At 43.4% G+C, this 27,795-nt stretch overlaps 1 protein-coding gene across 6 annotated transcripts in view; it reads left to right on the forward strand.

The window, feature by feature from the left end:
• Positions 1-27,795, forward strand: part of STRBP (spermatid perinuclear RNA binding protein) — a 169,248-nt gene that overhangs the window by 112,450 nt on the left and 29,003 nt on the right. For 4 of the 6 annotated variants that reach the window (XM_083161016.1, XM_083161020.1, XM_083161017.1 and 1 more), the window contains 5 exons: positions 4,159-4,253; positions 4,882-4,977; positions 5,443-5,554; positions 8,356-8,453; positions 20,844-20,955. In XM_083161016.1, the coding sequence (XP_083017142.1) occupies positions 4,159-4,253; positions 4,882-4,977; positions 5,443-5,554; positions 8,356-8,453; positions 20,844-20,955 (513 nt within the window). The remainder of the gene's footprint in view (positions 1-4,158; positions 4,254-4,881; positions 4,978-5,442; positions 5,555-8,355; positions 8,454-20,843; positions 20,956-27,795) is intronic. The other 2 variants (XM_083161019.1, XM_083161021.1) reach the window with 1 other exon arrangement.

Consider the following 27,795-nt stretch of genomic DNA (forward strand, 5'->3'; position numbering starts at 1 on the left):
ATCCTCTAGATGCTGCGATCCTCTGAGCAGTGTAGAAGTATATTCTGTGTCCCAGCTGCCTATAACAGAGGCTAATATGGTTAGCAAAGTATGTTGTAGCTCTGCAACTCCCAGTGCTGCTCTGGATATCTCTATCACGTTACCATGACACTCTTTCCTGATCTCACAACACAAAGGCTATTGAAGCTTTACCCGAAAATTGTGATTTCTAGCTGTCTGGAGACTTAGCACATTCTGCAGCCTTTCAGTCTGTGTGTTCAGTTCTTCATAACCACTCATTTACTGTAGTTCTTTCCAATTTATATGTGAACTTATAGCAGATGTTCACATTGACATGTAATGGCTAAATCCATGCGCTTTGCAAGCTTATCCCTCGGACCTCCCATTTAAAGGTACAGTCCTACAGTGTATTTGTATTTTCCATACCTTGATGCTTAAGTGGGTTAAATATAAAAAAAATGAAAGAGCATAATTAAAATCTATATAGTCAAAACATCAACTTTGAAAATGAGCTTGCCGCCTGAAGCGAATGCCGGAGAGGGCACTGCTTATATTAATGGTAAAATATATATTGGCACCCTAATGGGTCAATATAGGAGCATTCAGCATCAATAACTACAGAAGCTAGGTATTCATGGTCACATAAAATATTTCAGATCAACAGGCGCCTGACACCCAGCAGATAGGGGGAGACCTTTCTCACTTCCTCCTCTGTAAAGTGTTGGTTGGTTGGCCCATGTGTTCCATAATAACGGACATACTAGGCAATTCGGCATGACATAGGGGCAGATGTATTAAGCTTTAACAAGAGATAAATTCGAGGGTGATAAGGAGAGATAAACGTCCAGCCAATCACCTGCTAACTGCCATGTTACAGGCTGTGTTTGAAAAAAAAGTCAGTAAGGAGCTGATTGGCCGGACGTTTATCTCTCCTTATCACACATTGCATTTATCTCTTGTTAAGGCTTAATACATCTGCCCCACTGATCCATATGTTCAGATTGCTGGTCACATGCACAGTGTTCTTATCTGGGTGATCATCCAGATAATTGTATAATAGATGCCAGCATAATAATGAGAGAGCCCAAAGAAATTGGCAGTTTCTGTAATTACCTCTTTGTAACTTTTAGAAGCCAAGAAAGTGATGTGGTCTTTGCAGGTTAAATTGCTGATTGTGTCCGTACTAGGTACTTGTTATTACTTCAGTGAACGTGTGGCTTCAACAAACCATTGTTCTGCTTGTGAATCCCTCAAGCAAGGGAGTAAGGGCAGGAACTAGGCTAATCACATCCCCAACCATAACTTATATATACAGTATATGTATGTCACAAAGAAGGATTCATTAGAGGTGCAGGAGTTTATATTACAAGAATGCGCATCACTTGTACAACCAATGACACCTATGATGTACACATATATATATAAACCTTTATACAATACATAGCATCAGTGTATTACACAGCTCACGTAATTCAGTAACACATAAAAAAAATATTTGATTGACGTAAGATGTCCGAGCACCTGGATGTGCACACACCTTCACAAACATTGGAAGAATATACAGAGTGATACAGATAGGGAACGGTGCAATACTAGCCACTGGGGAGAATACAAATATGACCCACTTGAGAGCTAATATCTTGTTTTAAAATGAATTAAACACCCTGCACTGATTCATATGTGGAGTTTAACTGAGCTCTGGTTTCCACCAAGTCTGCAGTTAGTCTCCTGTATAAACGAAGATGATTAGACTGGTCTGATACTGTTATTAGTCACGGACCATAAGATGCAGCTCATCACAATAGCTATACCGTTTTTAAAGTTGATGTTTACAATTTATACATTTTGCTATAAATAATGATTAGACCGATCTATAATTGCAGCGTAACACTCCGTAGCATTAATTAAATCTTTTGCTTGCGGCCCGAAGATAAATTTAACCAAACTCCAAACGTTCTTTTAGAATCTGTTTTGGCTTTACTGTGACAGATGGCAAGTATTCCATATATCACTATTAATGATCACAGTGACTTAGCCGCACGTGACCGTAAATCTATTCCACTTACCACATGCCTTTATGTGGCCTATCCGTGGGACTGTACCTTTAAACGTTTGCTGGTATCCTTTAAGGATAAAGAAGAGTTATCTTATCGGAGCTCTGTGACGTCTCGAACATGTTAGGCGAGAAATAATGCAATGCAAACATCTGCTGTGGAGTTCGTCAGGATGGAAAATATGTCTGTAGCACTTCTGACGATCAGAACCCGGGGCGAATATGTATGAACAATAAAATACAAATATAGACGAAGGCAGACGGCAAGGCTCATTTTCTGCCTGGCACATTTTTAGTTAGGAGTGTGTCTTGGAGTTCTAAACAATGCAATATTAATGGACTGAATCTTTCAGCACTTGATCATTTTTAGAACGCGGGATTTCATTTTGATGTTTTAGCTATCAACCTGTGAGCTTCATTAATGAGGGAAAATAACGAAATACACAGACTTATTCAAAGCTAGACTTCAAGAAAAAGAAAAAAAAAAGATTACAGTCTCAAATAAATGAACACATTTTCAGACCCCTTTTAAGTCTACACACATTGTTTAAAGCTTCCTTCCTTTTGTCGGATTGGATTTGATTAGAGACACGTACCCTCTGTCTAGTCTGTTCTGCTTTCCCATGTAGAGTTTCTATTTTATGTTTCTGGCTGTGTTTGTGTTCGGCTAATCTTCCATCAGGTGGAAAAGAAAGTAGCCGATATTTCTGACAGTTGGAAATACTGGGTTTTATTCAGCTTTTTTGTCACTTATGAAGATTTGACTTTTTAAACAGTCGAAACCTGCATTGTCTAAGCTAAATTGTGACTTATGCAACAGTTTTTCGACAATCTGCAGCCATTTTCACAGAACCTTTTAGTCTTTCCGACCATCGGAACATTTCCAACAGTCTGATCTGACCATCGAGGAATTTCCAAAGGTCGGATAGATTAAATAGGTAGAGTGTAAATTCCATCGGTCCTTGTCAAGGAGTGCCCATACTGTATTTCCAACTGTCGGAAATATGGGCAAACGTTGACTACCCCTACATTCTATCTACTACAGCAAAGAGGCCATAAATTCTTTATTTTAATAATATGACAAATAAGCAGAGTGATTCACAGATGGTATCTTAAATATTCAACACACATACAATAAATGCACATGTAAAACAACACAGCCTGGATGTCCCGCAGCTTTCCTGAATAATATAATGCACAAATGAGGCAGAACTACAGTATTTTTAAGGGGGGGGGGGGGGATGGACTTAAAAGATTGAAAAGATTGTGTGGTTTAGGGCCTGTTGAAGAGTTGGGTCTTGATGATAGTTGAACATCTAAGAACGTCTGTTATATCTACACATACTGTACTGCCCTACGGACAGACAGTGAATACTATACTGCCATTACCACGGTTAAAGCCCTGTGTTTCCTCTAGCTGTAATGACTGCTCACATTAAGATGGATAAAACATCTTTATGAAAACACTGAGAATGAAAAATCGGTAGAGCCAAAGGTTTTACGCCTGCAATCTTTACCATTTAGATTTATAGCTTTCATTTCAACGCAGCTAAAGGGAATAAAACTAAGTGTATAATATGATATTAATGTGCTGCGGCTGTAGAAGTGTATAAATGTGCTTCTACGACGGGTCTTTTTTTCCTTATGATCTTCCCATCATCTTTTTCTTATTTACATTGGCGCACCATTTATTTAAACCCACATTATAGGTTTACACTTTTTTTTTTTTTTTTTTTAAATCAAATCCTGCATCTGGACTCCTAGGATTGCAATGTACCATTTACAGCGACTGGTGCAGGGAGGGTCAAGAAGTGCTATGTGCTTATTTTTACGTCCTGAGATATGTTGTGCATTTATAATAAGATCCCAGATGGTACATAGCTGTTATCGATTTGTAAAACTGGAAGTGAATGCCTCCTTTGCTTTGTGTTGCACATTACTACTTGAATGGCCTTTATGGATAATATAACCGCCGTGCACTTTTGTGAACCATTCAGTTTCTCTGGGAGTCTTATTAGCTTGTTCAGATGCTGCCGTACTCTTCCTGTGACAGAATCCCCTTGGTCAAATTGTATCTGTCTTTTTTTTTTATCCCATCTTATCAGTAGAAAATGTTGCGATGAAAGATCCACCGGACATATTGGACAGGCAGAAATGCCTGAACGCCTTGGCGTCTCTTCGACATGCCAAATGGTTTCAGGTTGGCTATTTGTTCTTACCTTATTGTTATTGTAGCCTTATGAGATTTATTTTTATTTTGACTTTGATTTTCTTTATGACCTCATGAAATTCGTGCACAGTAACCCATTATACTAGACCTGAGTCGTGTATATATATATATATATATATATATATATATATATATATATTTACTGTCCAGTCATGCTTGCCTAGCAACTGTGCCATGTACGCGGCCTACTGGAGATTGTTCATTGGTTCCTAGTTGATGAGTTGTTGATCGTGTCGATGACACACAACTGGAAACCATTTTGTCCAGTCACAGTTGTGCACGTGTTCTCCCTGCCAAGTGGCCTCCTGACCACTGGCAACATGGATGCCGTTCAGAAATGGGTTTAGATTCAATAGTCTTCCCTGACACATCATTATCATGAGGCTACAAAAGCAATCTTTACACAAAGCTTTTCAGTTCTATTTTTAAAGCCCGACCTTTCTAAACATGGACGTTTCGTCATTCTGTAATTCTCTTTGCATGAACTTTTAATCATTTACTACTCAGTAATCACATTAAAGAATCTGTCCGAGGCCTTCGTAGGTTGGGGTTAGGAGTGAGCTAAACCGCAGAACTGGAACCATTTTATCTATTACAGGCAAGAGCAAACGGATTAAAATCTTGTGTAATTGTTCTACGCATTCTGCGAGATTTGTGCAACAGAGTACCCACCTGGGCGCGGCTGAAAGGATGGGTGAGTTTACCTTCCGATGACGGCGCTTATACTTCCTGTTAGCCGCAAACAGCTATTATAAAGTGACACAATTTTCCTATGTACTGTGTGCCTTGATAGTAGTGCCTTGTTAATAGTCTAGACCAGGGGTGGCCAAACCTGTCCTCAAGATCTACCAACGGTGCATGTTTTCCAGGCAACCTGTGGATCTATAGTGGGAATGAATGCAGCAGGTTTTAAAATGTGACAGTTAGTAATGACTAAAGCTGTGCACCAGATAGGTAACCTGGAAAACGTGGACCGTTGGTAGATCTCGAGGACCGGTTTGGCCACTCCTGCTCTAACCGTTTCATGTTCACTTTACAGTACGTATGCAATTTTATAGTAACTTGGAACTAATAAATATAAATGACAGACATACAGTAGTAAAATACAGCATTACGTGTTGAAGATATTTGGACTTACCTTCTGCCTCATATCTCTCAGCCGTTGGAACTTATATGTGAAAAAGCCATAGGAACGTCGAACAGGCCGTTGGGTGCCGGTGAAGCTTTGCGCAGAGTCATGGAGTGCCTGGCATTTGGCATAATTTTGCCTGGTAAGACATTTAGGACTTACACAGCTTAATTATACTGAGTCTTCATCTTTACGGATTACTAAACAAACCGTTCTGCGGCCAGCAGGGACACACACACACACACACACACACACAATGGACCAAAGCACCTAGTTTTAATTGCTCATTCGAGCAATGGTTCCCTGATTTATTTTTTTATTTTTTTTTTTGCGTTTGTGCTGCCATTCTTGTGCCTCATAAATTATTTAAATTCATTAGGACAATCCATCGTAACATTATTTGTCCACAGGAGATTATGGTAATTATGGTGCCCATACACTTATGCGATGGGATTCGATGCGACATCGAAGTACGATGTCCATCGAATCCGATTACATTTTTGGGTGCACAAGTCAGCACCCGATGTCGCATGCCATTTTCCGATGGCACATCGGGTGCTGGCAGGGGGCGGCGGAGTAGTGTAGTTCTAGCAGTAGCGCTTGCGGGCGGTGGGAGTCAGCGGTGGCGGAAGATATGTTTAAAACACTGGACTGCCCTGTGATTGGCTGAGCTCTCTCGACCAATCACAGGGCAGCCAAGTATTTTAAACAATTCTCCCAACACCTCTGACTCCCACCTCCCGCAAGCGCTACTGCTAGCGCTACACTACTCCGCTGCCCCCTGATACAAGACGCAGGTGCGCCGCCAGCGGTCCCTAGGGTCCCCAAACCCCACACCGCTGAATGCGTCCCCTCCGCCCCCCAACCCTGGATTGTATTCGAGCGATTGCATGTGGTTTTTAACCACATGCGACTGCTCCTACAATTCGATAGATACTATGTGCAGCACATAATATCTATCAACGCGACTTTTGACGGCGTGCTCGCGCATCGCGTCGAAAAGACCCTTACAAATGCATACAATCATTCGATTTATCGCCCAGAATTGGTCGAAATCGAATGATTGTATCTCACAAGTGTATGGGCAGCATTAATTTTAGGAAGTTTCCTAAATGAAGAGTTTATCAGACTTAAAATAGACGCATCTTATGTGGAAGTCACTGTAGTCCGTTTTTGGAAGAATGGTTAATGTCTCTCTCTTACTTCACTGCTATACTTTGTAAATTGATGTCGTTTTGTCACAGCCAAGGTTACTTAAAAATAATAATAGTAATTAAACAAAAAATGTTTTGTCAAGATTGTATTGTATCCCATTAATACCCCTTTCACATCGCAGACACGTTTTAAAAACCGGTATTTTAAAACGGTAATTAAAACGGGTCAGAGCCTTAACAGTGACCCAGATTACCGTTTTAAATACCGGTTAAGTGTCATTCACATAGCACTTGAAACGTTTCATCCAGAACACGTTTCAAGGCAGTGTGTGACGATTGCCTGTCATATGAGTATCAGTGCCAGAGGAAGTGACGCCAGGGGATTGGCTGTTGTTGGGACACGTGACCCGTCGGCCCGCAGTACAGATAGTGTTGTGTTGTTGTGACAGTCGGGTGAGAGACTGAGGAGGGCGGCGGGTGACAGGAGCAGGGTAGCCGGGCAGCAGCGAGTCCCGGGCAGACACTTGTCCTCTGACCCTGCGGGCACGTTGATGCGTGCAGCCTCCCGAGTGTCCCCCAGCTGCCTATGTCCCAGCGGGGCTCTGATGGTTCGGGCGGTCGCGCTGCGCAGTGAAGCCGGGGGTAGAGGGGGACAGAGCCGCGGAGGGGAGATGGAGCCCTGGGACGGCGTGCGGCAGAGCCTCGGTTACATGTAGCGGGCGGGGGTATGACGAGGAGCGGGGTGACGATGCTGTAATACCAGTCGGGGAGAGGGAGGATGGCCGTGGGATTAGCTCGGGAGGGCAGTGAGCTGAGTGACTGCTGAGGGGAGCGGGGGTCGCGCACGGTCCTGGGGGAGGCGGCGGCGGCGAATCAGCCCCCTGTGACCCCGCGGCGGCCGCGACCTTGCTGATCGCATATTGATTAACCGGAGTGACAACAATGTGTCAGCTGTGAGCCGGGGGAGGGGTCAGCTGTGTGGATGGCACCGAGGAGACGTGGCTGACTGGCGGTGACCCGATCCGGGTGACTCACCCGCTGATCACACAGCCCCCGGGCTTTCCTTCCAGTCTGCCTGCCCCCCCCCCCCCCCGCCCCCCGGAGAATGTACTAGGCGAACGGGGATGGCAGTTCGCAGGTGAGCTGAGACAGTTTTCTGCCTGCCTCGCCGCTCCTGGCCACAGTGATCAGATAGGCTGTCTGATCACTGTGGCCAGGAACAGCGCGGCTGGTGGAAAACTGAGCTGTCAGCACGGACGCAGTAAGCAGGGAGACGGGGGAGAGGAGAAGAGTGGAGGAGAGAGATCTCCAAGCCCCAGCGCTCACCTCCGCTGGCTATTTGCGTCCAGCCTACCCCGCTCGATCCCCGGTGCCTGCTGACATATAGGAGGGGAGGGGGCGCCACAAATTGTGCTTGTGCTTGTGTTGTTTGCCTGAAATACCGTTTCAGACAAACTGTACACATTCACATTGCACAAAAAACGGCAAGGAACCGTGTAGGACTCTGCTTTTTACACGGTTCGAAATGCCAGTTAACTTGAAACGGTAAATTGGCTGTGGTGCATTCACAGTGCAGGCTTAAACGTTTTAAAAAGGGAAAAAAACGGCAATATACCGTTTTAAAAGTGCGATGTGAAAGGGGTATCAGCCTAAATGTTTAAATAATACAAGATAGCGATTTTTTTTTTTTATCATTATATCTTTTTTTGTTTAGTACTGTGAAAATGTTGCTTTTCTTAAATGCCTGGGAGAGTGTATACTATAAATATATTGTATTGCATTCATGTAGGAGGGCCAGGTCTTCATGACCCATGCGAACGGGAACCTACAGATGCCTTGGCCTACATGACCGTAAAAGAGAGAGAGGAGATCACACAAAGTGCGCAGGTAACAAGATGCACGAGCCAGAGCCGAGGGTATAATCCAATGAACGGGAGAAAATGTATTGTGATAGAAATTTTTAGTTGTTTTGCAGCTTTCAGGTCTTTGCACGTTGCCCCAGGGTACACACATCACCATGAAGCTCCAGATTTCTCAAAGGAGCAAAATCAGTCTAGCTCCAGACTTCTTGCCCACGTTTCCCCTTCCTCACCATGGGCCAGTTGTACTAAGCTTGAAAGTGATAAACCCCCAGCCAATTTGTCCAAATATAAATGTGTGTGATGAGGAGGGATCATAGTAGATCATTTTAATTGGGGTTTATTATCATATGGTGGCAGGAACTCCGCATTTATACTGCATGCAATGTGCAGAAAAATGGTGCCGGGTGTCTGGGGCTGAAAAGTGAAGGTGCACAAAGTGGTACCATGCCACTACCCTTACTGCCACAGTTACATACCAATCATAATAACATGCCATGAATTTGAAAAAGCAGTGATTTGCCATTGGATTTCAGTGTATATGCTTATGAAGGAGTCGCTCGTTTGGTATTGGCGTAGTATGTAATGTATAGTAGAAACCTTACCTGATCTCAACCGCAGATTAACCGCTCACTGGTGGAAGCGAGGTTGCACTTCCCGTGTTTGTACTGAAAGTAGGTTCATCATCAACTCTTAAGAAGCATACGCACCGGGCGCATTTATGACCAGCGTGTATGGACGGCGACGACGGGGAAAATCGCTGGGCTGAAAATCGCTCAGTGCATGAACACTGAGCGATTTTCCCCAGGGTGGACGGCTTTCCACCGGTCATCTGCAGGTAATATGAGCAGATGGGCGGCGGTGGCCGACGATGATGCAGGAGCGCACATCAGCACTCACCGCCGGACTGTACACACTGGGTGGCTTTTGAGCTGAAAGCAGCTCAAAGTGTAAACGGGAGCTGCTTTCAGCTCAAAATCGCTCAGTGTGTATGGGCCTACAGACATCAAAGATGAATGATACATAGACATTTCCCCATATCGTACAGTACAGTGTGGATGAGGTTGTGTGGGTTCTGCTTGTTTCCATTTTACAGGGTGCATTTCAGAACAGCCTGGAGGGTCAGCTTTCCCAGTGACGGTTATCTCATCCTGTCACCCTGAACTGTGATATGAAGCTGGAGTGTAATGCAGATGACTGCCTCCATTCCTCTTATTAATATTCTCTTAGTTCACTGCTTCTTGTCAATGCTTTTCACAACACATTAAGTATGTCTGACATGCAGTGTGAAGCCGCTTCATTCTGCAACTCTCAGCAGCAGCCAAACCCTTCCGCTGAGGAATGTGCTGTTGTATTAGGCGGTGTTGTGTGTTTAGTAGCGCTTATAGGCTGAAGCTCAAACACACACGGACAGGCCGGGAACCCCCATAGATTAATATCAGTTCAACATTTTACACTCTAATGTAATTGAATATATTCAAATATATTTTATAATATAAGGTTGCTGTTATGTCACCAGATGTGGATGGTAATTTTAGCATTATATCTGTAAAGGTGCGTTTGTGTCCCATACAGTATTGCTATCATTATGAAATATACGGGGCAGTACGGATGGTGTAATGGTTACATTACTGTCTCACAGCACTGAGGTCATGGGTTCTATCCCCACCATGTGTTATATATACAGGGCAGTACGGATGGTGTAATGGTCAGCATTACTGCCTCACAGCACTGAGGTCATGGGTTCTGTCCCCACCATGTGTTATATATACAGGGCAGTACGGACGGTGTAATGGTTAGCATTACTGCCTCACAGCACTGAGGTGATGGGTTCCAATCCCACCATGGCCCTAACTGTGTGGAGTTTATTCTCCCCGTACTTGCGTGTGTTTTCTCCGGGTACTCCGGTTTCCTCCCACAATCCAAAAATATACTGGTAGGTTATTTGGCTCCCAACAAAATTAACCATAGAATACAGTAAATGTGTACATGTGGTAGGGAATATAGATTGTAAGCTCTAAAACCCCCGAAATATTCTGAAAAACCACGGTTTTTGGATATACAGATAAGGGATACTCAAACTGTACATGTATTTAATATATGAATAAACAGTAGCCATAATCGTCAATGGCTAATATTGTATGCAGCACTATGCCTGTTATTATATACTTGAGATGTAAATAGATGTATAGTACAAGGCAGAACATATACCTCATTGGTAAAGGCAGCCTGTAATGGTTAGTAGTACATTCATTTATTTAGCGATTAATACTGATATGATGGATTAACAATGATGGAGCAGTATTAGATTGAAATTTTCTTTGAATAAACTTAGTGGCTGTACCTCAAAGAAATGTGTGATGGTACAAGAGCTGACTATTAGAGACCTTCACCTTTCCTAAGCGCTCTCCCAGACCAAAATGCATCTCCCAGTCTGAGTTGACCATAAGAACGTGTGCCCTTTCACCACAGCCTAATCTCCCAGGTGATTTAGATGCCTTCGCCTGTACAGCTGGGTACAAAGGGACACAGAGTAATAGACTCCATTGCACACGCTGAAATATGCAACATGCCAGACCTAACGTAGGGAGGAGAAATGACAGATAATTGACTAGGACGGTGATCGGGGATAGTTGAGGGCTACGCTAGTGAGGAATTGACTAGGATGGCCGTCTGAGGGGAAAAACTGTTTTTGTCTAGTTGTCCTTGTAGGCCTTTAAAGGTGGCCATACACACGCAGATTTATCTGCAGATCTGTCTGGTTGGAACAAAAACATGGTTACGGATGAGAGCAAATGACAGTTGACCATTTGCTTGGAAATGCTGGAACACTGACAAACTGTCACTCATCCATAACCATGTTTTTGTTCCAACCAGCCAGATCTGAAGATAAATCTTACTAGTGTATGGGCACCTTTAAGCTGTACCGTCTGCCAGACGGTAGCCTCGGAACAGGTCAATGATCCCGCCTGCGGGCTTCATGACCCTGGCATGATAGATGTCCTCAACTGCAGGGAGGTTTGTGCCTATGATTTTCTCCGCTGTTTTCAGGATGCGTCGTAGTCTATATCGGTCTTGAGCTGAGACCGAACCAGACTGTGATTGAGGAACAGAGAACGGATTGAATGACTGCCGTGTAGAATATACTTGCTCCTTAAATTGTGGTGGTAGCAGCTGCTGCCACCAAGGATTCCATACAGATCACCAGTGCAGGAGCAGAGGTAGCATCAGCACTGACAGTGGTTTCTTACCCGCAGCTTTGGGGGTCCTCTAAACGCCACCTGGTGCCCGCGCGAATGCCCACCTCCCTCGCACTCAGACTTTCCTGCACCATAAACATGCATTCGCAGCCTTGCTTGCGGGAGCAAAATCTTGCCGACCGTCGAATGCTTTCTGCAGCATTCACAGAACTAAGACGCTTCTCTGAGGTCTTAGATCTGCAGGAGCCTGTACAGGAAGCTGCCTGCACCCGGGTTTCCTGCCGAATTTCCATGGGAATGCCGGCGACCTCCCCCCATGCCCCCCACCCGCAGTGCTGTGTGTGAGCAGCCGGCGAATAATCAATGTGCTGTGACCGCTCGCATCAAGCAGCTACACATGCGCATCAATGTTGATGCGTATGCACAGTCGCTAAACATGGCTCCCTTGTGCGAGCGTGCAGGGGAGCAATGAGACCAGAATCAGGGTCTCGGGTGTAGCCGCTAAACTGAGAGAGAATTCCAGTCGTTGGTGTGATGACGCTCCACAGATCTACTCGGTCACTACATTAGGAAGAGCACAGAGCTGATTTAAAGCGATCTCCAACAGTCGCCAACATATTACTGAGGTTCTGTGTGAACAGCGAAACATTGTTGTGTCAGCAATTACCCAGAATAGAAAAGGATTTGTGGGCGTCAATAGGAAGTTGCTGTCTAGGAGGCATCAGATCATATACTATTACTGGAACCTTTGCCCTGCTCTGACCCATCTTTCATTTGTGCAACTGCGAAATCCAATGAGACAGATCTGGTGTCACTCTCATTTTCTCTGAATCTTGTGAAGGGGGTGTTTGGAGAGCGATTAAAGGAAATGACTGAAAGATTTAGTATGGGATTCGATGATACAAAATACTTTAAGCTATCCCCCTACTATAATGCTCTGATGAGATGGAAAGATATTTAATTATTTTTTTTTTTTCTTATTTTGGCTAGTGGTTTAACTTCGCCCAGAAGCTGCAGGGTAAGACGCCGTTTGCTTTGGAGGAAAAAAATCCATTCTGTGATCGAAGTTAAAATATAGATAGGCTAAAAGATAAGAGAGCACCTGAAGCATCGGCTGGGAAGGAAGTTCTGCTGCGTATATGCCGTATACTCCATAGTGCCGTAAATCTCTTAGCTTTTAAAAACTTCAAATGCCAACAAAATACCTTTCTTCTTCTGTGAGATCTGTGGACTCTGATAGTTTTACGTGTCACTGGAAATGAGCCAGAAAGTCACAGGAGGACAGACTGAGATTAAACGTTCAGAACTGTCCTATAACGTTAACTGGTTGCTTAGTTAAGTTTTCTTGGAACTCTTTATTATTATTATTATTATTATAATTGTATTTATAAGGCGCCACAAGTGTTTCGCAGCGCCGTACAAAGGAACAGTACAGGGAGACAAAACTTGGCATAACATTGAAAAAATAACCAAAGTACAAATAAAGAGCGTCACAGTTCAATACACATTACAGCTTAAATATAAGTAGTGAGGACTCAACCAACATACAACTAGAGGCTTGAGGCCAATGATGGAGAGGAGTATGCGGACGAAGATGGTTACTGAGGGCCTTATTCTAGGTCACTCTTTCTGACAAAATCCTTCTTAGATGGACAAAACCATGTGCACTGCAGGGGGGGGGGGGGCAGATGTAAAATGTGCAGAGAGAATTAGATTTGGGTGAGTTATTTTGTTTCTGTGCAGGGTAAATACTGGCTGCTTTATTTTTTACACTGCAATATAGATCTCACATTGAAGTAAAACCCCACCCAAATCTAATTCTCTCTGCACAAGTAACATCTGCCCCCCTGCAGTGCACATGGTTTTGTCCATCTAAGAAGGATTTTGTCAGAAAGAGTAAACTAGAATAAGGCCCTGAGTGTTTGAGTATATGAGAGCTGTGAGTGACATGTGAAGAGAAGTGGGCTTTGACAACAGGAGGGAAGAGGGCCCTGCTCTGATGCGCTTACAAATGTGTCTTCATACACTATTGAAGCCGTCGCCCCAATACAGCCCTCATCGGTGCGCCAGGTCCTGTGTGATTTGGCTTTGAATGTATTGAAAACTAATTCCTGTGAGGTAAGTCACCGCCCAGAGTCTGTAGTAAGGTTTAGTGGTGTTTTCCTGCCGCTGTGTTGTGAATAAGACATTCTCTGTTCACTCATGCGAAGCTGCTTGGGTTATTGAGGACACATCTATATTTGTGTCCTAATGATGACCTAGCAGACATACAGGGCCCTTTCTTGCTAATTTTTCCTGGTTTCTAAACTCATATTCCAAGTCCTATATTTTCCATATAATTTTCACTAATGAAGAGCGTTCTTTTATCATTAATTATTATTTTTTAATGGACCCCTGCATTAATCGGCAATAAATAAACTCTAGTTTGATGTTGCTCGGGTCTAGAAATCACATCTGCAGGGAGCATTTAAAGGGGTCTCCAATATGCAGTGGACGCTGAGTGAACCTTTAACCCCTTCAGTGGTACTCCTGAGAATTTCCCGGGCTATGATCCAGTGCCCAGTTTGGCAAGGCCATAAAATTCTCGGGTTTACCACTGTCTAGACTGTTTAGCGCCGGGCAGCACCGCTGAGCTGAGTGCTGAGCTCAGCTTCAGCCGCTGCCTTGCTCCGGCTGCCCAGCCCCGCCTCCTTTGCCCCGGGTTGCTAACGTCACAACGCACACAGCCGGGTTGCCAGGGGCAGTGCCAGGCAACGGCAGATGGAGCTGCTCCTGGCGATCGTCGCCTTTTGCCATCTGCCACCAGTCTAGCAAACAGGTCTGAATAAGGCCCTCTTCACTGTGTGTGTAATACTGTAGTTACATTCTTTACTCCATTTGTCAAAATAACAATGCCTATGGTTCCATTCGGTCATCTGATGGGAGCACGGGATCACAAAGTGAAATTCATTCACAAATATATAGCACATTTGGGGATAAACGTATAAATTATTTTCCAAAACCCGTACATAATAGCAATAAACAGTAAAAAAAAAAAATAGGAACCAGCGGTTTCTTTATTATCCTTGCCGAGGGTTTTCCTGTTTGTATTCTTTGCATATGTAATATGACTGACTGCTTATCAATTATTCATGATTCCTAGCAGGGATAATAAAGGGTATACAGTACTTAGAACTGCGCTACCACCTGGGATCTGTTTCACTATAATGCCTGCTCACCCTCGCTGCAGAGCCCCTGAGATTGATAGAGCGTACACACGGTGAGATATAGCACTATTTTTCTATTCGATTTTGCTTATAGAAGCAAAATCTAATAGAAAATCGTATGGGCATCAAATGATTTTCCTACAGTACATTCCATGCAGATTCGATCCCAATGGGCACTCCCTCCTGTGTGGTGTAAATCAAATAGAAAAATAGTCTTGGCAGGCAAGACTATATAGTACAGATCTGTACTACATAGTCCAAATCTAATGTGAACACTGTAACCAACTCCGATCCAGACACAGATGGAATAGGGGTTGAATATTAAGGGCAGTATTGAATGTAAAATATCGCCGTGTTCAGCGAATCCTGTTTAAGATTCGCTGCACACTCGCTGTGTTCCGGAGGGCTGGCTGCCACTCGCTCTTCCTGTATTCAATGTCGGAGGGGCGAGTTGCCCCTCACGGCCAATCTTAACCCCTGCAGCAGACGAACGTCCGCGGCAGGGAGCCGTGGGACTGTGGCAAGCAGGGAGATTGAAGTCTCCCTGCCTGCCCCAGAACTTTTGTGGAGGGGAGGAGGGCTCCCCGGGACCCAGGCAGCACAAGCTGCCCCCCCCCCCCCAAGAGCCAGCAGGTAACCGGGTATAGTCACTGCTCCCGATCATGCATATGTAATGATCGGGTGCAGTGAATATATGAATATCTAATGAGCGGCTCGGCTCCCGGCCCCCTGCTGGCTGCTCTGTGTAAAATATATATATATATATATTTTTTTTTTATTAAATATATATTCATGTGCTATAAGTACATGAATAAAAATAGCATGCCCTTTCACAGAATAAAATTCCTGATTTTTTGACACCAAAATTAAAACAAAAAACCTTTTATTTTAATAGTTCACATTCCACTTCTCCATGAAAAGATGGAGAATTGCTACACTGAGAGACACTGCGAAAATCACTTAGAAAGACGGCGAGAAGTGCACGTTGAATAGGGTTGCTCGTTTTTGAGAGCAAAATTCTCCGTCCAACGCGAGAAAAGCACAGACTCGCCATAAAACACGGCAAATTTTTTTAATTGAATACTGCCCTAAGTGAAAGCTCACCGTGGGTACGCACCTTGACTCTCCTGCTTACAACTTGTTGGAGCTGCAATAGGTGCTGTTCCACACAGACGTTTTCCACCGGTTACAGGAAGGGGCGTAGTAGTATAGCTGTAATGCCATCACTGCAAAATAAAGTCAGACAAAACAAAGAAAATGTATTTATGGCTACAAGTTACAGGGCCTGCAAGCAATACAAAAAAGCCATAAGCAGCCCCCACTACCCCATCCTAGTAATCTGCAACTGCCTTATACAGTACTATGTGCGTGTTTTTGTTTCTCTTTACACTATTAACGTCATAGATAACACAAATATGTCCTCATACATCTTTGCTGCAGTCACGCACAGAGAATCTTGGCACAAATGCATCTGCACAAACACAATGTGACTAAAGGTCCATACACACTGGGCGACTATGCCCAGCGTGTATGGACAGCGATGATGACAATCTCCCTGCCTGGCGCCGACGGAAGGGAGTAGGACGGTGTTGCATAGAGGAGCGCTATGCAAAGCCGTCCTGAAAGCCGCTCATCTGCTGGTATAACCAGCAGATGAACAGCTTTCCCAGCGATGATGCGGGAGCGCGCAGCAGCGCTCATCGCCGGGCCGTACACACTGGGCGGCTTTGAGCTGAAAGCCGCTCAAACCTCCTGTTTTGAGCGACTTTCAGCTCAAAGTCGCCCAGTGTGTATGGGCCTTAAGACGCACAAGGAGACGGTTCTGATTAATTTTATTCTACACTTGTATATCCATTTTAGACTATAGCACTTCCTATGCCAATTCAAAGACTCCATGTAGAAGCCGCAGCTTTTTTTTTTCCAATGCAAGTTCTTTGTGCACCAAATTCAGATTCCATCACACACAATATACAAGTTACATATATTATCTCAGTGGTTCCCAATCCTGGTCCTCAAGTACCCCCAACAGTGCACGTTTTCCAGGTCACCCGGCCAGTTCACAGGTGTACTCCGTATTCAGACACATCTTAAAAGATCCACAGGTGGCGCTATTTCACTTGTGATTCTGTGAGGAGAACTTGAAAACGTGCACTTACTGTACTTGAGAACAGGGTTGGGAACCACTGTATTAAATTATCATCACCGTCTCCTTGTGAGTCCAGGAGTCCCAGTATCATTGTGTTACAACTAACGTATGTGTTTGCCCAAAAAAAACCCACCTGACAATAGCAGCTTTGGAAGGGATGTGGCAGCTCTCTTTGCCCTACATGTAGTATAAAGGCTGGATGTAGGAGGGCACATCTCTATGAACAATGATATCAAATATGCTTTCTGTAATCTCCTGTACATTCCTCTGCACAACACAGCAGATTTTAAATCCATGGTGTTCTAAAACGTCAGAATGTAGGGTCAGTTGCCGTCATGGCTGCACCAAATCAGACCGGATTACTGAGCGATGCTTTTTACTGACTCAGATTATAGTTGATTTGAGTGTGTTCAGGCTGCATGTTACCCTATTTATATTAACACAATTAATACATTGTATTGCCACTAATGTGACAAATGTTTAATCTGTAGAACACTGTATAACACATGCCGATCTGTCACCTTACACTGCTGTTTCTGTGTGATCAGCATGCTCGTGCATGGTTCTTCCTCTGCAATCCAGCGGTATACACTTCTCAGACAAATAGTGCCCTTCGTGCAAATTAACCATAGACACAAAGTAATCTATCTACATTATTCCGTTTCATAAATTATATTTCTGCTGTGTACACGCGGTACAATTATACATTCGATTTTGACTATATATCGGGATCGAATGGAGATAGAACATGTTTTTTAAGATTTCTGTCCCGATTCGATGCCGATGTGCGCCCATTCAGCTGAAATCAAAAAGCCAAATACAGGGCAGCAATGAATAGTGCACATCGAATGTCGATCGTATGAATTGGATGTAAATAGCACATGAGTTAGCAAAGATTGCATACATTAGCAATCAAATCTTATGGGGTGTACAATTTGACATTAGATTTTGACTATATAGATGTAAATGCGTGATCGCATTTACATCGAATGGAGATCGGATAATATTTAACCTTTAGATCCCGATTCTATGCCGATGCGTGCTCCGATTCAGCAGAAATAAAATAGTGAAATAGACAGTGCAGCCAAGACGATATACTGTAGTGCATATCGGATGTAGATTGTATGAATGGAATGCTGTTTTAATGCCATGCAATTTGACCCCGATGCCATCTGCGTCACACAGCCAACAACTTTTTCTTCAAATACAGTAAAGTCAAAATCGAATAGTCTAATTCGCATGTAAATTGCAAACGCATAGTCAAAATCGCATCAGGATCGAAAGTACATAAAGTCAAAATCGCAAAGAAATGGCACATGAGTTAGCAAATGTCGAAACCGCAAAAAACCGTAGGGCACAAATTGCATAGCAATCGGGATCAAATCGCAAAGGAATCTCAGTGTGTACACACCGTAAGAGGAGCCATTATCTGTTCCAGCACAAATAAAACATCTCTACTGGGTACGTAACTTATGTGTACTATTAAATAATAATAATAAAAAAGATCCTCTCACTTTCCCCGAGACACACTAATTCGCACACACCTGTACACTTGTGTTTTTACTATTTGCCAATACATTTTCATATTCATGTAGCCGCTTTGAGTTAATTTTATATCGCTTCATTCCTCCATCTCCTCTCACTGCAACTCGTCGCAATAACAGATGCAGATTTAGGACAAAAATGTCAGAAGGCCTTAAATAGACCCCAATGTCTCGGAATGCCTGGTTCATGAATGGAGGTACGGTCAGACAAGCAGTTACCATTACAGAATCACACAAGGGATTCCTGGTGCTGCAGGTCTGACCGCTCATGCCGAACTGAGTATTCCTCTGTCCCTGCTACCGTACATAATAATAATACGATTTCTTATCTGAATAGTCCCAAACAAGTACTATAAACGCTGCAAAGCGGCTGATCTAATCTGCGACATCATTCTGCAGTGAATCAAATGTAATTTTATCTAGACCCTGTTGTGACTGTATGCTACACTTTATTAATTTCCCATCAGATGACCTTGTAGAGCCATTGTGCAGTGCTCCTATGCAGCCCTTCCTTACAGAGAGTGGTTTCCAGCCATGCTGCTGATTAGAATTCTTCAGTGTAATTACATTTATAAGAGAAGTGGTCTGTCGCAGGCTGCTGCACATTGTGCTCGCTGCACAAACACTGGGTAACAGCATACAACAGCTGAATGCCTACAATTGTGGTTATGTATTTGTGTTCAGATGCTTTGTGCAGTTATGACTAAGGCTTATCGTTCATATTTATGTAGTGCAAACAGCTCCTACGTGTTAATGACAGCAGAGAATGAAAAGAAACAACATTCTGTGGGCAGTGCAATGTCCCTCCGGCTTACTGAGTGTTAGTAAATAATTGGGTTTTTATAGTGCTGCGCTCTGCCTAAGTATTAAGGTGTGTGTGTGGTTAGTAAATAAGCATTAGTGTCGCACTAGAGAGTATGCGCACAACAGCAAACAAAGCGAGTATCAATATATACATAAATATAGTCCTAAAAATAAATATATCTTGTTATTCGAAAACTACAATTCCAACTGCTTCGGGTTCTGTTGCAAATTAACTTGTGTAACGTCCCAGATAAAAACGTAACGAGGTGTGGCTTACCTTACCTCTCCCTGAATTCATCTGCGGGTCGAGCTTTCAGCTTTGTTGCTCCAACTCTATGGAACTCTCATCCTCGCACAGTGCAAGAAGCCCCCACTGTAGAATCCTTTAAAAATAGACTAAAGACTTATCTATTTACTCAAGCATTTCACTGACCTCTACTGTTAAGCTGGTTTTGTATTTTGAGCTGTAAAGACAATGGTAAAGCACTGAGTCCTATTGGGAGAAATGTGCTATATAAATATTATTATTATTATTGTTTATGTGACTTTTCTCTCTGTTTTTATGTTACTTTACTTCTAGTGTACAAAGTATTTAGGATAAGTAGTTTTTAGCAAATAAATTGGTATGGTCACCGGTTAGGTATAAGAGCGGTATTCAATCCCGGGTCACGACTGTCGGGACATGCCGTGACCCTGGCGTGTTTTCGTTTTTTACGACAGCATATCGCCAGGTGGGATTCAATGTCCTGCATGACGATCGGCGAAAAGGGGGCGTGTCCACGTAAATGGTCATGGACTGTTAAAATTCAGCCGTGATCGCGACAATTCATGGCCGTAATCGACAAAACGGGCTCGACAGCTTTCAAAGTCGGGCCCGTTCTGTCGATCTGCCTCTTCAATGCTGTCGGGCAAGACAGCATTGAATAGGCGTCCGCTGATATTTCCCCCGTTGGAAATAGCGGTGGGGATTGAACACCCTCCTAAGGATGCATTTGTATTGGACAAGTCTTTTGCCCTAGATTGTGGACTTTCCTCAATTTTGGGCCTTAGTTTGCTATAGTTGGTGGTAGGCAAGTCTGGACTACATTAACTGCACTTGTATTTATGATGAGTGTGATATTTTATGCTCGTAGATCTTCAATGCAGGGTCGGACGGCCCATCTGTCACTCTTGACCAATGCCAGAAGAGCCAATGGGCCGGTCCGGTCATGCAGGGAGGCCGCAGCTGGCCGAGTCGCTCAGCCTCTCTGCACTCTGCTCAGGTGCTGGGCTTACATGGACAGCGGCTGTCCCAGAAGACTCTCCTCCCGTAGCTCTGCTCTGCCAACCGGCATAGAGAGATGAGGAGCGCCTTGATGCCATGATCACACGGCATGCCCCCATAAGCTATGATCAGACGCCCTTTTTTAAGGCACACATAATGAATTGATATGCCGGGCCTAGTAAAATGTCCATTTTGATCCCTGTAACACTTTGTCACTCACTATTGAGCCTTGATTACACTTTTTTCTATTACAGCATGCACTGCGTTTGTTAGCCTTTGGACAAATATACAAAGTCTTGCAGATGGACCCGCTACCATCAAATAAACCCTTCCAGAAATATTCCTGGTCAAGCACAGACAGGGAAGGTGAGTTAACGTTGGACTAATGTTTGTCTTTTTTTTTATGTAATTTGACCTGTATTTATTCACATCTAATATTATATTGTGTGTATACAACTTGTTTAAAGTTTGTACTGTTTTATTGTTAAGGGGTACACACGTGGCGATTCTTCGAAGCGATTTTAACTACATTGTTAAAATCACTTAGTAGGTTTGCCTGAATCACCCCGTGTGGTGTACACAGCAGGCAAGAATATTCTTGCTACACGGTGTATTTAAACCACGGCTTGCGGGATGTAGTTCGCCTTCTCTCTGACGGCTTAACTACATCGTGATACACACAGGGCTCTGCCGAAATCGCAGTGACGTCGTCCGGTGTGTACTCGCCTTAAGAGGTAATGTAATCTTTAAACTTTTTGCCCCATCTGCCTCAGTAGCTTGTATTGTTCTACTGTCCTGCAGGCAATAAGTATCTGCTTTATCAAAGATGCTGATATTTACTATAAACTATTGTTGCATATGTTACAGGCATTATTTTTTTATTACTGTGTTTTATGTTATAACTGATTGATAGTCATGACTGGGAGTGTAAGTGCCACTTGGCATAGTGTATATTCAGTGGGCAGTATTCAATGACGCTGATTCGCCGCTTTTCACGGCGAATGTGTCCTATTTTTGTGCTCCCTGGCAAATTTTTTGATTGCAAAAGTCATTTGCCCTAATTAACACTCAAAATTCGCCGACGGCGAACAGTGAATGACGGACAATCCACGGTCTGTTAGTCGCCGCAATTCGCTGCTGTTTTCCAATGGGTTTTTCACTGTGATTCGCCGTGAGTGTATTCAATGTTAGTGAAGGGGCATGCTATTTTTATTCATGTGCGTGCTGCACATGAATATATATTTAATTTTTAATTATTATTATTTTTTTACCACATAACAGCCAGCAGGGGGTCGAGAGCCGCTCATTATATATTCACTGCTTCCGCTCATTATATATTCACTGCTTCCGCTCATTACATATGCACGAGCGTGAGCAGTGCAGCAGATCCCTACCCGTGTCCCCTGCCAGCTCTTCCGGGTGGCAGGGACTGCTGCCTGTTTCCCAGGGAGGCGCTTCCCCCCCCCCCCCCCCCCCCCCATTCCGGTACAGGCAGGGAGACTTCCATCTTCCTGCCTGCCTGTAAATCTAAACGATGATGCATTAGTGGACCGCTTGTTTTTCAACTTATGCAACAACGGGATTTGCTTCTGCTGCATCAGCATGACGTTTATGTGATGTTTTATTGATGCCCAAGTGAATGCGTTTGTCGCTGATTTAATCAAATGGGGGCATAAGTCTGTGACTTTTACCCAGCATGAAACTGTTGTAAACCTGAATGCATTTCAGGTGCATATGGGTGTAAACATGTTACCTTTTGGTATTTTTTTGTTTGTTTTAGAAACTTTTAATGATGGTTATTGTGCCTCAATGTCTTGTGCACATTTACACCACAGCTAGATCCTGGTAAAAAATGATCTTGGTTAACCATTTGTGTGCCAACATCTCTGTGAGAGATGTTTAAAATATCCGCTAAAAATCCCAGCGTCCCTCACATTTGTTCTATAAATTCAAATAAAAAATGTTGTGTATTTTTTTTTCTTATATAAGGTATACAATACAGGTCATTATGTTGAATAAAAACATTTGCCAATTTACACACCTATATTGACAAATGCACTTGGCACTCAGAGTTCAGCTTTGCCTTCTTTTTGCAATGGTTCTACATTGGTTCCATATAGTCGAATGGCTGTAAGATGATTCCTCTTATTGGTCAAGCGCACATTTTTACATAGTGTGGTATAGGCTTTACATTTCCAATAATAGACTATAAGCAGAAAATACTGGAAAGAAGAACAACAATAGACAGTGACATACAGAACTTCTATAGAAACCATCCTGCTTATGAGGATGATCATATACATATACGTGTCTGAGAAGTCCAATTCACTACATATAGACGATCCTTTCATTTATTATAAACAATTTGTGAGTGACAGCTGAAGAGGTTTTTTTACAGTAATGTTCTTGAGTCCATGATGATCTGTGCAGGCATCCCAAGCACCAGGATCCTGATACCATCTCTATACATATCTCTATAGAAAAACTGTGTATGCACAGATCATTTACATTGATGGTTTTTAACGATGATTTTTGAAGGATACTTATTAGCTAATTAAGAACCTACATTTAGCTCCGTAACTCTGAATAATGGTTTATCATGCAGTAGCTGGTAGAATTGACTGCAGAATAAACAGGCTGTAATTGAAGAGCCTGGTTAAAAAACAAACAAACAAAAAACATTGTGATTAATGGGCATTTTTTAGGATTGTAATTTACCGCAATAAATTGAATTCCCTCCAGTACAGTATGTGCAACAATTTTCTGTCTGAGGCTGGAATTGTCAGCAGATTCAGAGAACCACCACAGGCTTGAATGGGACCGAAGTTGTGTTGTGGCAAGCAGTGTTTCACTCTTTATTATTATTATTTTATTTATAAGGCGCCAAAAGTGTTTTGCAGCGCCGTACAAAGGAACAGTACAGGGAGACAAAACTTGGCATAACATTGAATAAATAACAAAAATAGAGTACAAATAAAGAGTGCCACAGATCAATACACATTACGCCTTAAATGGTGAACCATTACACTCTATGGTTCATTTAACATTGCTACTTTTTAATGTTTTAATGGTTATTTCTTTACAAAGAGTAGTGTTGCATCATTTTATGGTGTGTACACGGAGAGATTACCTTGCTATTTGACTTAAGATTCGAGTGCTATACAATCTTTGCGATCTCTGTACTATTTACATACAATTCATGCTATCTACATTCTATTTGAACTATATAGTCATTGCTGCCCTGTCTATCTGGGTTTCGATTTGTGATGTCAGGGGAGCGCACATCGGGATCGCAAGGTAAAAAAAAAACCTGTTCGATCTGCATACCATCTGTATGCGATTTTGACTTTAGTCAAAATCTAATGTCAAATCTAACTGTGTGTACACAGCATTAGTATTACGGCAAACTGCAAAACCCCGCTGATGATTTTCAAAATGCAATTTAGAAGCTGAGCAGCATAGTAACCGTAAAAACACGGTTTGCATTGTTAAAGTAGGATCATTTTGACTGAGAATAAGAAAAATACACAGCAGCAATTATAAAACAATCATTGTTTACAGCAGCAATTTAGACATTCGGGTTCGCTGACCCAATTAATAAAAGTTATTACATGACGGAATTACTTCAGGCATACGTTGTTGCATTTTATTCAACTTGGAATTGGTTCATGAAATCAAGAATGCAAAACGCTCGTCCCTTGTAGGGAGACTTTAGAGCGATGTGCGACTGCACCTTGGCTGCTCATGCATCTCGTGATTGGTGATTCAGCAGCATCGTGGTGCACAGTAAACGCCTTCTCATACAGTGGTGAGTGTGCTGTTTCTGTTACGGGCAGGACTAGCTACCGCATCCTTAGCAATGAAGGTGTATTATTGTCTTTTTTGTTTGAGTGTCTTTCCACCTAAATTGAGAGGTCTGTCTCTATGAAGCAATGCTTTTACCCCTTTTACACCACCTTAATACTCCAGGCGGGTAAGACCCGGGTCAGAGGCGGTGTAAATGTGACACGCCGTGTCCCTTTACACAGGACTTCTACCAAGGTCCTGACCTGGGTAGAACACGGCTAGGACCTGGGTAGAGGGCGGTGTAAATGGGTACGCCGGGTCAGATGACCCGGCTCCCATTTACATGAAGGGGGGACGTCCAACCTGCGGACCGCAGCGTCTGCAGGTTGGACGGGACACACACACACATCCTGCGCTGCTGTCTGCTATACTCTGCAGATAGCAGGGCGGCAGCGTAGGAGGTGAATGGATGCCTGTGTGCGGCATCCATTCACCTCCCCTGATCCGACCCGGCTTGGATCCTTCTTCCAAATGCTGTGTCGGATCCGGGATTTTTGGTGTAAAAGAGGTATAAATGTGCAGCTCTGTATTAGGTGAGTAAAGCTACTGGTAGACCCCAATCGATTATTTTATGCATGTAATGGGCCTTATTCAGAGTTGGCCACCAGTGCGTGGCCCAAATTTAAAGCGCTACTTTAAACCCCAGATGCATTCAAAATGGTACATTTCACAAGATACTGTATATGCAACACAAAATACTGTGCAATGATGCTGCCCAATAAAGCTCCGTAATAAAGTTACAGCAGCCAATAGCTTTAGGCAGCTGCTACGGGCTCCGGAATCTGGCCCTGAGTTTGGACATCACAAAATTAGGGAGGACTTTATAGAGCGGAATCCTTGTTATGCTGCCCATACATTAGGACAACCAGCATCTGACCCAAACTATCCTATGATTTCCCATGAACTCCCCCGCAGGTCCCGGGTTCACTATCTGATGCATTGTGACACACAATGTGCTAACGATGTAACGGGTCTCGACAGATCATATGTGCACCTGAGGTTCTGAAAAGTTGATATTGGTCATAGGGAGCAGCGGCGGAAAAACCTTCTACCGGCCCTAACGATGACTACAGTTTAAACATCTAGTTTCACAAATCTAGTAAAAGAAATGGAACCGGATACTGCAATTCTGTAAAGTAAATGTTTACAGCATTCTTGTTCTTTTAGGGGGCACATGAAATTAAGCACACATCGCCCCGTGTGTATTACCTATAGCGATGGCAATGCGCTGTCCTGTGAGTCTCCATCACCCGTTCAGATCTTTAGCACATGCAGTCAAGTTCTAGATTGAACGCCTAAAGAAAGGACTGGCTAGCACAGATCGCTTAGCAAATATCGCGGTGTGTGCTGGGTGATCGTGCCAGCGATGTGTAAGTAGATCGCTCAGCTGCACAAACATGGATGTGTTGTGTAGTTCTCCCACTAGCCAGCAGGGGGGTCATAAACTCATGGAGGTCACACACACACTACAGACACAGACACTCTACACACCTCACATACTCTGGAGGCAGAAGATCCCGCTCCTAAAGGAAATTACAGCCTAATTAAGCTACTTGGAAATTGCCTAATTGGTCCCAAAGCAAATGCTGCATAGTTTTCCTAAAATTAACAATTTCAGGAATAATCAGATTTGTTGTTGTGGTGGTGATGTGTGGAATGCAGAATGTCACCCCCTGCACTCAGGCAGATGAGCACCCGGTGGGGGGAAGCTGTACTATTTATCACGCATTGTGTACAAAGGAGAACATTGGTAAATGGCTGTGCCACAAAACCGATCACCTGACTTATGTGTAGGCCACAAACCAAGCCCTACTGTATGTGAGCCCTGCCTGCTGGTATTGCCGCACGCTACTTCAGGCTTCTGCTGGTGAAGGTTTTAATGCCAATAGTTATCAAGCTGGGATAATAACGTCATGGCTCTGCTTTCAGCCTTCTCTAGAATCAGGTCTTTTCTCATACAGATGTGTAAACTTACATCTAGGCTCCCTACACCTTAATCAGTCCCTTCTAGTTCTGCCATACCACAGTTTGACTTGGTAGCGCCAAGCACCTTTTTTTGCAAAACAAAGCTTAAATTACTTAGTTTTTTGCTGCTTGCAATAATATATGGTATACCTATATTTTAATCAGCAATGTTTGCTAGTGTGTCTTCACATAGTGACGCGTTTTTGACAAATAAACTCACTAACGCCAGGCCACACCTGCTGTGTGTTGTGTTGAGGCAATATCTGGACATATCTGTAGGAACCTTGCCCTTCCATGCACAATAAGACTCTCCGCTAGCCTCCAAACTTTCAAGCGTTCCCTGAAAACTCACCTCTCAGGCAAGCCTATCATATATAAGTACCACAGGCATAACCCTCTGAGGCACTTATGTATCACATAGCTTCCCTTCTGGACTTGTAACTTCGTGGGACTGCTATGCTATTACTGGTGCCTGTCCTTGTGTTTCCTTCCTATATCCCTATAGATTGTAAGCTTGCAGCAGGGCCCTCCTACCCCCAAGTCTGTCTGTTGATACTCAGTTTGTTTTATCACTGTCTACTATTGTAAAGCGCAACGGAATCTGCTGCGCTATATAAGACACTGTACGGAATCTGCTGCGCTATATAAGACACTGTAATGGAATCTGCTGCGCTATATAAGACACTGTAATGGAATCTGCTGCGCTATATAAGACACTGTAACGGAATCTGCTGCGCTATATAAGACACTGTAACGGAATCTGCTGCGCTATATAAGACACTGTAACGGAATCTGCTGCACTATATAAGACGCTGTAACGGAATCTGCTGCGCTATATAAGACGCTGTAACGGAATCTGCTGCGCTATATAAGACGCTGTAACGGAACCTGCTGAGCTATATAAGACCCTGTAACGGAATCTGCTGCGCTATATGACACTGTAACGGAATCTGCTGCACTATATAAGACCCTGTAACGGAATCTGCTGCGCTATATAAGACACTGTAACGGAATCTGCTGCGCTATATAAGACGCTGTAGCGGAATCTGCTGCGCTATATAAGATGCTGTAACGGAATCTGCTGCACTATATAAGACGCTGTAACGGAATCTGCTGCGCTATATAAGACGCTGTAACGGAATCTGCTGCGCTATATAAGACACTGTAACGGAATCTGCTGTGCTATATAAGACACTAACGGAATCTGCTACGCTATATAAGACACTGTAACGGAATCTGCTGCGCTATATAAGACGCTGTAACGGAATCTGCTGCGCTATATAAGACGCTGTAACGGAATCTGCTGCTCTAGAGGAAACTGTAACTGAATCTGCTGCGCTATATAAGACGCTGTAACGGAATCTGCTGCTCTATAAGACACTGTAACGGAATCTG

The sequence above is a fragment of the Crinia signifera genome, chromosome 9, assembly GCF_055691185.1.
Source record: "Crinia signifera chromosome 9, ASM5569118v1, whole genome shotgun sequence".
Lineage (NCBI taxonomy): Eukaryota > Metazoa > Chordata > Amphibia > Anura > Myobatrachidae > Crinia > Crinia signifera.